The 12,495-nt window shown below is 32.8% G+C and overlaps 1 protein-coding gene across 1 annotated transcript; it reads left to right on the forward strand.

The window, feature by feature from the left end:
* On the forward strand, positions 1,835-11,119 carry LOC109328863 (metal tolerance protein C2). The gene is made up of 10 exons (XM_019562483.1): positions 1,835-2,348; positions 3,136-3,244; positions 3,966-4,005; positions 4,741-4,817; positions 9,393-9,481; positions 9,607-9,676; positions 9,793-9,831; positions 9,980-10,130; positions 10,613-10,702; positions 10,909-11,119. Exons 1-10 carry the CDS (start codon positions 1,928-1,930, stop codon positions 11,008-11,010), a joined length of 1,188 nt encoding a protein of 395 aa, XP_019418028.1. The 5' UTR covers positions 1,835-1,927; the 3' UTR covers positions 11,011-11,119.

A 12,495-nucleotide genomic window follows, 5' to 3' on the forward strand; every position in this document is an offset into this window, starting at 1 on the left:
AAGGATGAGAGAGTTTCTATTTTTCTATACTTTAAAATTTATGGTGGGTCCCACCTTAATTTTCTTCTCCTCACTACTGAAGAAAGTTAAAAGGGGGATTTGGATACATGAAATGACTATTTTACCCTTACCTATGTAAGTTGTTATGACATTATAACAATAAAAAAATGGTAAATCATGGCATGTTATCTACTTCATGCTTGCATCGTAGCTTTTGTTTCTTAAAAATAGTATTTAATTTGTAACTATAATTAATTAAATTTTAAAACAATTTAAAATATGTATTTATTAATTTTAAAATAACACATGACAAACTTAATTAAAGTTTATATAATAAGGATATTATTATCTATTATATAAAATAACAAATAACAAACTTAATCATAGATAAGTTAAAATAGATTTTTTCTATTTCAACAAACTTATTTTGTTTTTATTAAAAAATATAGTTTGATTGACTTACTTGGTCCTACCATTTGAGTACTCAATTTTTTGCTTAAATGACTTTGTTAAATATGATTATTATGATTTTGATGCAAAAATGATTAGATGAGTTGTTCGAATCGATCAAGTGTTTGATTCATGGTTGTATGAGTCGGATTGACTGATCCAACCTGTTTTTATAATATTGACTATAACTATGACAAATAGAAAAAAAAATGATTGCAATTTACAAAAAGTAACAAAGGTTGAGAGAAGCAACAATCACTCATGTGACTATTTCTAAGCAACCTCTCAAGAGGGGACATTCTAGGTATATGAAGATATTGAGATTTTTGGTTGCAAGTGAGAAAAAAAACTCGGAAATTTGAGAACTTGTGAGAAGTAGGATAGGTGTGATAGATTTAGAGTTCATGTTTTTAAAAGTATTAAAATAATAACTATTTAAAAATAAGAAAAATGTCCGAAAAATTATAATTGAAGGTGAAACGTATCAGAATTTATGGATGAGTTATCAAAGTGATTTGTAGACGACCATTATGATAAAATATCAATTCATATTCATCATACAATGGATACAATATATCCACTCCTTCAATCTATAAATTGGTCTTGATAACAGTAAGGTATGATTTTATACCAAATATGTAACTAAAATGATCATAATTGTTTAAACATACTGATCAAAACCAATTTGTGTATGAATTTTTTTCATATTTTTTAAAATAACACATCAATGGTTCAAAGCTTCAATACCTTATAGATATAATAGTAAATGATATATTCTCAAAAAAAAAATTCTCATTTGATGTATAAAAAGTACATATGTTCAAATATTTCATTTATTAATAATTGGTTTATAAGTAACATTATCATTTTTTTATGGTAAGAGGATTTGGTAGAAGTAAATATGATTACTGTATTAATACCCTGAACCATTATGCTTTCAACCATAAAATAAGGTTACATACAGATTAAGAAAATGAGAATCTGTCACTAAAAAAATAGCCATTAATAACAAAAAATAGCCATTATCTATGGGTTTGGGCTCATTCTCAGAAACCTTCCTGGGCACTCAATATTATAGATCGCTAATTATAGTATATAATAGGTTACGGAATGATATACATTTCGTTGGAAAATAAGGTTTGATATATTCTAATAAATTTGTAAGAGTGTAATGTGTATCACAAGACACACATGTCAAGAAAATGATTAATTTTTTAGTATTGAAAAATGACCTATCAATATTCTTGAAAAGTAAAATATTGAGTTTTCTATAAAAACACACTATTAATAATTTCCTCAACAACTTGCACATGGAAAAATCTAATAAGAAAATTCATTTTGGGTTTACCTTGACTATGCGACTATTCCTGAATAGGTTTAAAGTTTCAGTGACACAATCACAATCATAACCTCACTCAATTCAATTCTATTGTTTTTTTCTCATTACTCTCTCATTTCAAATTCCTTTCTCTTTCCCATGGAACCCTTAATCGATTCGAATAATACTCGTAGCTCCTCAAACGACAGTGATTTAGGGTTCCGTAGCCCAATCAGCGATCGAAGATTCGCGTTTTCGCGCCAAGCTTCATTTCAACAACAGCGAGAACAGCAACCTCAGACTCCGATTTCAATCGATGGTTCTAGAAGGTCATTCCTTACTCGAAGCGATTCGAGCATCGATATTCCTACGAATCGAGGAAGCCACCAACATCATTATTGGTCTAGCCATGATGATGAGAAACATTCTGTGTCGGTTCAAAGATCGTCGTTTGTTTTGTCGGTTTTTTGGAATGTTTGGTCTGGGCATAGGTATATGAAGAGATTGTTTATTTTGATCTCGCTCAATGTTGCTTACTCCACTTCTGAATTGCTCATTGGTCTCTTCACTGGACGTGTTGGTAAGATTCGACTTCAAATGAATATCTCAATTTAATCCCGAAATGGGTCGGCTATATGGATCTAACAACATCATAATCATAATGATCATCGTCAAAAGTATTGAATATGGATACAAATATTTTAGGGACATATTAGTGTCTATCATGGACTGTTATGACTGACATTATTAGAATAAAAGTTGTGATATTTGTTTTAAAAAATTTCTGAGACTAAACTGGGGGAGGGAAGGATAGGGTGAAGCATATGCACAAAGGTAATCTTTCTTGCCTTGTGATGCGAGGTCATAGTTCAAAATCCGGAAACAACTTCTTTGCTTGTCTGCGTACATCTAACCCTTTCCAAGACTCACTAGGTGGGAGCCTCGGTTATTGGACAACCCTTTTACTAAATTAGGGAAGGAAGTTGACTCCACTTGGTGGGGTTAAGACTTCATTGTTGCGGTTGTTGTCACTAAATTGGGGAACGAGTTTGGATATTTGTTATTATTGTTATCATTAGGACACATGTTAGATAAAGTTTTTTTGGGTGCTCATGGTGCTGTCCTGAGGATAACAAAAAAAAAAACGTAACATATTTGATAAGCTGTAAGAAAATAATACATAAATTATGTTTTTATTTGGAAAGTTGCATCACAAGCATTTGGAGAACTTTCGAACTTTTGTTGTTGTGAAAGAAAGTTGATTATTATTGCTTGCAATATGATATGATTCAAGGCAAATATGTCAGGAGCTCAAATTTGAAGTCGAATCTCTGCTGACTTTTTAATTTATACTTATGCTTTTTCAGGTTTGGTGTCAGATGCATTTCACTTGACTTTTGGATGTGGTCTTCTGACATTTTCGTTATTTGTTATGGCTGCATCTAGGAAGAAACCTGGTCGAGGTTATACTTATGGGTGAGATTTTTTGTTTCAAATATTGTCTTTAAGACTTAACGATGAGATGAGGCATTTATTTTCCTACTTAATTACATGATTGTGTATTTTGTGACTGAATTTGATGTATATGAACTACGAAGCACAAAGCAGAGTCGTTTGATTGAATATGAATGACTAAGGTGTACCTCTTTTTGGTACATTTTAAAACATGAGTGTTTTCCCTCTTTTGAGGGGTATATGATTTTTTAGTTCTTTACTAATTGTCATTGCCAGCTTTTAGTAAAATACAAAACCTACCTTCACTGTACATGTCCCTGTCCCTTCCTCCCTTTTGTAATTTTCATTCATGAAATAATTATCCTTAATTTTATACTGAGAATTAGTTCTCACATATGTTAAGAGTTGGAGTTATGAAGCTTTTTTGAAGAAGAAAAAGATGAATTTATTGAATGAGGGGTGTGGAGAAACTGACATGTTCAGGATATTTTTGTGAGTTAATTGTTTCATTAATGTTACACTTGTATTTTAGCTTTAATGTTTAATCTGATAGACATGCATGTGTCTATGTATGCCTTCATGCATCTGGCATACTATAAGATAATTTTATCTGTATCCATTAATGGATGCACACATATCATAACTTGTGCTATATACCGGCATTATTTGAACCTATATTTACTATTTGATCAATCATTTCTTCCCATAACATTTGTTTTAACTAATTAAGTATAATTTTCAGGTATAAAAGGCTAGAAGTCTTATCTGCATTTACAAATGCTGTAAGTATTCCACATTTTCCTAACTATTGCAATTGTCACCTTGTATTAAAGTGATTCAGTTACAGAGTGATGCTTGTATGGCAAAACTAATAACTATGTACACAAAGTCATTATCATGTTAACAGCATGTGCATCTCAATTCTGAAGCAGTATAGATTATTGGTATTAATCTCAAATTATGTCCTATGATTATTTTATGAGGTTTAATAGTCTTAATGAGTTTAAATATGCATTTTTATACTTCGAAAAATCTATAAAACAATTCTTATATTGATGTAGAAATTGTTTACCTAAAAGCTCATGTACTGTTGTTGAAGGATCTATCTAGTAAAAAATGCTGGCTAGTTTTACATGATAAACGAAATGATTTCAAAATTGATATGCATCACTGTGGATTAAATTTCTCAGTTATTATTTTTACTAATGCTACACAATTTGTAAAAAAAGGGATAATAAATGACATACTGGTTGGGTATTACAATGTTTGTTGTGCCCTTACGTGACCACTTGTATTGGAGCAATTGAATTTGGTGGGATAAACTTAATAGTTGGTGGTGTAAGTAAACTGTGGTTGATTTATCTCTCTCTCTCTCTCTCTCTCCCCCTTCTCTCCCTCCACCCTGTTTGGTACATTTCATCATTACCATCATGGCATCATTCCTCTCTCCAGTTTGCTACATTGCGTTATATGCGCTAATATATTGAATTTTCTTTTTCGGCTGCTTGTGTAGACAGCTGTTTCTTATGTTTATGTCATTCTCCCTAGCAGTTGAAGCACTTCATGCCTTCATACAAGATGAATCAGAGCACAAGTAAGTTTGTACTAACAATGATGATTCGTCTTTCTTGAAATTTAAGTCTAGAAAAACATGGTCTTGTGTTTTGTGCACTAAGTCTTGAAATCTAAGTCTTCCTTTTGTGGATGAGTTGAGATATGTTTCATGTATGCCAAATTGGTCACTATGGGTGCTTTTATAGATATGTCACTATCTATTTCAAAACATGAATCCTTTTAACACTCTTTATGCCCTCTGTTACTTGACCAAGACTAATCTTAGATTCAGTTTCTTTTTGTTCTAAAATTATGGATTGTTTGTTTATACATATGTATTAACAATGACCTCTTTGATTTTGTTGCGTTTTATGGCTCAAAGTTCAAACTAAATGGTAAATAAGTAAGTGAAGGAAAAAAGCATTTCATCTATCTTGATGGTTCTTATGAGATATGTTGGAACATAATTGGTTTGTATTCATTTGGATGAAGGTTAAAGGGTCAATCAATGACTTATGTGGTACATTGAAGTATGAACAATTAGGATTTAGGATTTAATGAACTTATGGCAAGTTCAGGTAAGGAATAACCATAAATTTGACTAGTTGGAGGTTTAGTGCTTCTGTCAAAGGAAAAAATGTCAGTTGTTGGTCAAATTAAGAAAACTAGTGATAGAAAATGGAATGGAGCAACAGAACCTAGGCATACCTAGGGTTCGTAGGCATCACGCCCAAGATAGATGCATCATATGCTTTGCAGCTATGTTCTTGAAAATATTTTCTTCAATAAATGTCATTTTAATGACTTGTTACGTTGCTTATGTTGCACCATGCAAACTTGTCAATGTAGTTGTCAATGTAATTGAGAGCTTCAATAAGAACAATAACTTCTGGCAAAGAACCATATGATTATTGGTAACTCTTTCTCCTCTTTAGATGTTGTTTGGATAAGTCCCTCTTTTGACATCAGTTTGGGGCACTGCATAGGATGGTGGAAACACTTGGGGTGTGCCCTAAGGGGTAAGAGTTTTGTGGTGAGTGAGGACACACAAAAACAAATCGCCTCCGCGCGCACACCACCACCTCGATCGTCCGATTGGCTAAGTTTTGGTCGGGCTTGGGCCTTGTGGAATTTTTTTGGCACGTGTTGGCCAAGTCACCACACGCTTGGCACATGTGTTGACCAAGTCAATACATGTTGCCAACATCTAAGGGATAAGTAGAGACCTAGTCAATGTGGTTGTTGCCTTCATTTGGGCCGTCAGATCAATCTGGATGTTTTAGATGAGATATTTTCTGAGCTGTTAGATTAAAGTGGACGCTAGGGGCTCCCTGCCTATAAATAGAGGCGTCCCCCATTCATAAAAAATATCCCAGTTGAAACATATTTCCTCAACTTTTCTTCTCTCTTTTTGCCGAAGCATTTTCTGTTCCTTTCTACCTCTTTCTTTCCGTGGTACGAGAATTGGCACATGTAGTTATATTGTGGGAAATTCAAAAATTGACAATGGTAGCCATATTATGAGAAATTCAAGAATTGACACTAATAGCCATATTGTGGGTGTTTCGAGATCAATTCTCACAGTGCAGTGGAAAACAAAATAGAGAATTGAATTGTTTTATCCTGGGGACAACGTGATTGATAATCTATTTGCACATTTGGATAATATCATGAAATGTCTTAAAGAGAATGACATGATCGTGACTCAGCAAGTAATAAATCTTCGGTGCCATAATTAATTGGTACAAACCGTTTCCAACAATTTTAAGACGCTCCTTTTGCAATGATATGGACATAGAATATTAGTAGTTCAAATAAATTTGACTTTAACAAACCATTTCTGTTTTATGAGACTAATTTCAAATGTTGGCAATATAAAATGGAATTATTATGACCATGAGAAAAGTTATATATGTTTTGAATACTGATGTTCCAGTGGTGCCAGAAAAAGCTAAGAAAGAGGAAAAAGATAAAGTAGCTATAGAAATAGCTCTTTGGAATGAAAATGATTATTTATGTAAGAATTTCATATTGAATAAGTTGTCTGATGATTTTTATGATTATTACAGTTTATACAAGTATGCCAAATTGATTTGGTATGCATTTGAAAAGAAATATGATACTAAAGAAGCTAAGACTAAAAAGTATGATGTTAGTCACTATCTCAAGTATCAAATGACTGATGATAAATCAATCGAATCTCAATCTCATGAAATACACAATATTGCTCATAAAATAATATTTGACGGCATGCCCCTGGTTGAGCAAGTGGCTTTCATCATGGCTGGAAGGACTTCAAAATTTTTCTCAGACATAAGACCAAAAATTTATATTCGGAATCTTTAATCATTCGTCTGCATATTGAGGAAGAGGATCGTGAATAAGATCAGAGAGATGAAGTGTTGATTGTCTCGAATAACACTTACAAGAAATTTTCAAGTGGGATTCTGAAGCTTGTTGGCAATAACTTTATGAATCAGAGCCACAATGAGAATAAGAACAAGATACAAACCACAACTAGAATTGGAATCCCTAAAAGGTCCAATATGCAAAACCATCTGTTAAGAATGATTCTGGTGATATCTTCATTTGCTTCAACTGTGGTAAGTCGGATAATATTGCACGCAAATTCAGATTACTAGAGTGACTCGTAGTCTTGAACCCGTGTGTTAAAGGCCATACATGTTTATCCCATTTTAAGGGCAATAGTCCCATACTCATAAAAGTATTATGAATTTTCTATTTAGCTAATCATTTCGTCAAAGGTTATGCTTAATTATCATTAGTGTGTATGTGATTCACTCTAACAACTCATGTTGAGAGTAATTATCTAACAATGTCATGCTAACGACGTATTTGTCGTTTCTTACCGTTACAAAACGATTCCCAATCCTTGCAACAACCGTAATACTATCACAATGAATCAAAACAACTGATATCAGCTTTTCCCTTAAGGGAATCTCTAAGCTTTTCAGCAAACTTGCTTCTTTACTAGCTGTTGCTCGTGCTATCATATCAACTTCCTTAGTGGGTTGAGCCAAAATAGTATGTTTTTTTGACTTTCAAGAAACAACCCCATCAACTATGCTAAATATCTAGCCACTGAATGCTTTTGAATCATCCGAAAAAGCGTTCCAATGTGCATCACTAAATCATTCTTTGCAGGTGGTTTAACATATTGGACCTTTTGGGGTTCCAATTCTTGTTGTGGTTGATGCTATTGTTTTTATTCCCATTGCAATTCTGATTCTTAAAGTTATTGTAAGCATGGTTCAAAACCGCACTTGAGAATTTCTTCTTACTCTTGTTGTGCGAGACAATTAACATGCCATCTCTTTAATCTTGTCTGCGAACCTCTTCCTCAATACACAGACGAGTAATCAGAGATTCCAAAGAGAATTATTGATCTTATGTTTGAGAAGGTTTCTAGAGTCCTTCCAGTTAGGAAGCAGTTTGTCAATAATGACAACCACTTGAAATTGCTCATTCGGGGACATGCCCTCAAATTTGGTTTCATGAGAAATCTTCTATATCTCATGAGATTGAGATTCGACTGATTTTTTATCAGCCATTCGATACTTGAGGTAGCGACTGATTTATTCGGGGACATAGTTTTTAGTCTCAACTTGCTCAGTATCATACTTCTTTTCAAGTATATATTAAATTAATTTGACAGACTTGTATGAATTTTAATAATCATTAAGATCATCGGACAACCCATTCAATATGAAATTCTTACGTAAGTAATCATTTTCATTATAAAGAGCTATTTCTATAGCTAGTTTATCTTTTTTCTCTTTCTCAACTTTTCCGACACCACTAGGACATCAATATCTAGAGCATGGACAAGTTTCCTCATGGTCAGAAAGAATTCCATTTTATGTTGCCAACGCTTGAAATTAGTGCCATCAAACTAAATAGTTTGTTAAGGTCAAAGCTACTCGATCCAATGATATTCTCTACACATGCCATTGTAGAAGGAAACATCTTAAAATTGTTGTGTTGACCAAGTCAACACATTGCTAGCAGGCTTTAGAATCGTACTTGAGAATTTCTTCTTAATATTGTTGTTCAAGACAATCAACACTTGATCCCTTTAATCTTGTCTACGAGCCTCTTTCTTGATACACATACGAGTCATCAGAGATTGCAATAGTTTTTTATGAGGTGTTTATGGTAGACATGCAGAAGGGTTGGTATGATTTGCTGTGGCTCCACATCCTAGTTTAGCTGTTTATTTTTGTTCTTGCAAGAATGTCTTATTCCCTTCTTTGTATTATTGTTCTTATCTTATATACTTTATTATAAAAAACCTTCTAGATAAACTTCTGGAGAAGACTGTACAAACTAATGCTTGTAAAAGACAACTAAATATCTGGCTTTTGAGATCTTTAGCGTAAATTGCATGAATGAAAATATTACATTTAATCCCAATATAAACATTAAACAATACTACTGAGACACGTATTTCTTTAAAATTCTGATTTCGAGATTTTGCTGCTGTGTGCATCACAAATAAAATTTTCTTCGGGTATTTGGAAGAGGTTGTTTGTCCAAAATGTGAGTTTTATTCATTCTAATTTTGTATTTCTGCTCACCGTTTTTTTACTTGTAGGCATTATTTGATTATTTCTGCAGTGACGAATTTATTTGTGAATCTCATTGGTGTGTGGTTCTTCAGGAACTATGCTCGGATTAATCTTGGTTAGTATTATTTGGATTTTTAAGATTCTCTTGATGCAGCCTTTTTTCCATTATGAATAGGAGCATGCATCAACCGTTTCATTTGAGCTATGACATCTGATGATATTTGTTTCTTCTGGTTGCAGCATACAGGAATGCAGAAGATATGAATCACCACTCAGTTTTCCTGCATGTTCTTGCAGATTCCATTCGAAGGTAGATATGCTTGTATTTATTTATGCCAATGTGCATGTGGGTGATAGCAACACCACATCGATGCCAATGCATTTATATAATTCATATCAAGCTTAAATACTTCAGTGGTTTCTCAGTGCAGGTCTGATATTGGCATATTGGTTATTGTCAATCGGGTATATACCTCTTTAATTTTCTCTCCATATAATGTTGAGAGTGATAGAAAACAAAAAAACATCAGAGGGAAATGAAAAAAATAGTCATTTTCCTTAACTGATTTCATCAGATCTTGTGATTTGATCTTTTCAATTTCCTTCTTTACAGGGTTCAGAATGCAGAAGTCTTGTGTTCTGGACTTGTTTCTGGTGCAGTTTTTATGCTTGTTTTGCCGCTATTTAGGGCAGCTGGTGGTATCTTGCTCCAAATGGCACCTCCTAGTATCCCAACTACTGCTTTGAGCAAATGCTTAAGACAGGTTAGTACTTTTTCTAGTGCAGAAAATGTGCTTTGCTCCATGTGGCTTGGGACTTGAGTATATTAACTCACATTCTATGGTTTAACACAAGGATAATTTTTCTCAACTTAAGCTAGAAACACATCAACTTTGTCAAACTTCTAGATAATGTGGATGTTCTACAAATCTCACACTGAAACTACTCTAAGAAACTTTAGGTATTTCTATGTTGTAGAATTGTTGACAAAGCTACATGCTGCTCTTGCCAGTGACCACCCATTTGCATGGATTATTTTTTAAATTTCCTGGTTTAATAGTTTAATAAACTAAAGGATTTGTTAGTGTCACTAAATTTTTTGCTAGTAGTTTCTTTTTATCACATCAAATCTTGATCGGAGGTGTTTTTTGATGGCTTTAGTTTATATTTTTAAATTTAATATTTTTAATCGGACACCTATTGATGTTTGAACACTTAACTTTTAAGTATACTGTATTTTGTTTAGATCACTGCTCTAGAAGATGTAGTGGATGTTTCCCAGGCTCGTTTTTGGGAATTGGTGCCAGGTCATGTGGTTGGTTCACTCTCAATACAGGTAATTCATTCTTTGTTCTCCTTTTCATTACCACTGCACTTGTTTGGTGGGTGCAAAAACTAAAACTTGACTTAATAGTTTTATTTGTTGTATAGAGACCTGGGTTTTATTTTGACTTATGATAATGTTAATATGGCATGCTTAATTTTCCTTTTGACTGAGCAAATACAGTGTAGATGCTAAATTTTAGTGGTTCATGGTGACAGGTAAAGAAAGGGGTGGATGATCGCCAAATACTTGGATTTGTGCATGGACTATACCATGATTTGGGTGTGCAGGACCTCACAGTGCAGATTGATGCTGCATGAGATTATCTTCACAATTTTTATGCTAATGGTTATTGCTGAGGGATTTTTACTCATGAATGTTCATTGTTTATTAAAAGGGTAGTAAGAATAGTTCTTGTTAAAAGGGATAGAGTATTTTGGTCTAATTGTATCCCTCCCAAAACTGATAACTTTTGTTATCAGCCACATGGAAACGTTTTTATGTTCTCTACACTGAGGTAGCGCATCCTATAATAAGAAATGGTACATTTTTTTAATGTCAAATGGAAGCTCATGAGTTAGGAGATTCAACACCTCAAGGGTTTAGAGATATAGTTTTGGAGGGTGGTGGGAGGTCTTCATTCAGGGAATAATAATAATAATAAGAAATAGTTTTAATAGTTTTAGTAAATATGATAAATCTTGATTGCTAGGTTAATTGACTCAGAGTAATCACAATGGTTTGTTCTTAAGGTTCTTAATGGAATAAGAACATTCTTATTTTGTTTTCCACTGTGTCATTCTTGTTTTCTGATTTTTGTTCTTAAATAAGAACAACTATTGATTGTTTTTAGCCAAGGGAAAATGAGGAAAGAGATAGATGTTATGGAAAAAATGTAGATGTTGTGAGTCCCAAATAAGAATAAGAATGATGTTTTATATTGTGAGAAAAAAGTAGATAACTGTTATTTCATGGGGAGTGTCAATAAATTATAAATTAATGTGAGACCCAAATAAGAATGAGAATGTTAGTTTGTCATTGTGGTTGCTCAAATTTTTTACCATTTTCACTAGATGTCTCATTTGAATTTGGAAAATTGATTGAAACTCTTGTAATTCATTTTTGTCATTAATTAAATTGTTTTGTCTAATCAATCTCTAACATTAATGTTTGCATTTGGTTGATATTTGGTAGTGTTTGGTGTGGAAACCATAAGGAGCTAGGAATATGGAATTAAGTTTGATAATGGTTTACATAATGTATACTTATTTTTATCTAATTGTCTAGGTTGGGTGATTGAATAACTAAGATTTGAGTATACCTTACATTGTTAGAAGATCAAATGCCTTAGCTTTGGCATAGCTTCCTATAGTTGCATTCCCACCAATTTCACCTCATGACTTGAAATCATAAAACCTATTTTTAGTCAATCCTTAATGTTGAAATATTTGATTAAAATATTATACTTTTATTAGTCAATATTAAGCTAATAAATACAAATAAGAATTCTAATAGAATCCTATTTATATAATTTACTATTAGAATAGAATTATTAAATTAATATAATTTTGTAATAATTGATAAATTTAGCCAAGTAAATAGTTATTATTTGAGGTTTGGTCATAAGTGGATATTGGACCAAGTGACAAGAATATAATGGATTGGGCAAGTAAATCATATTTTTATGACCTGGTACACAAATAATTGGGTGTAGAATACCAATTCATTGTTTCTATGAGCTAGTGGCTACTATGAGATATTCTGACACTGAGAGGGAAGATGCTTATATGATGTTGTTTCCATTT

This window comes from Lupinus angustifolius, chromosome LG16 (genome assembly GCF_001865875.1).
Source record: "Lupinus angustifolius cultivar Tanjil chromosome LG16, LupAngTanjil_v1.0, whole genome shotgun sequence".
NCBI classification, from domain to species: Eukaryota; Viridiplantae; Streptophyta; class Magnoliopsida; order Fabales; family Fabaceae; genus Lupinus; species Lupinus angustifolius.

Coding starts and splice junctions, on each gene's coding strand:
- LOC109328863 (XM_019562483.1), top strand. CDS start 1,928: ATGGAACCCTTAATCGATTCGAATAATACTCGTAGCTCCTCAAACGAC. Junction 4,818..9,392: donor CAAGATGAATCAGAGCACAA/GTAAGTTTGTAC, acceptor TTTTACTTGTAG/GCATTATTTGATTATTTCTG. Junction 9,482..9,606: donor CTATGCTCGGATTAATCTTG/GTTAGTATTATT, acceptor TTCTGGTTGCAG/CATACAGGAATGCAGAAGAT.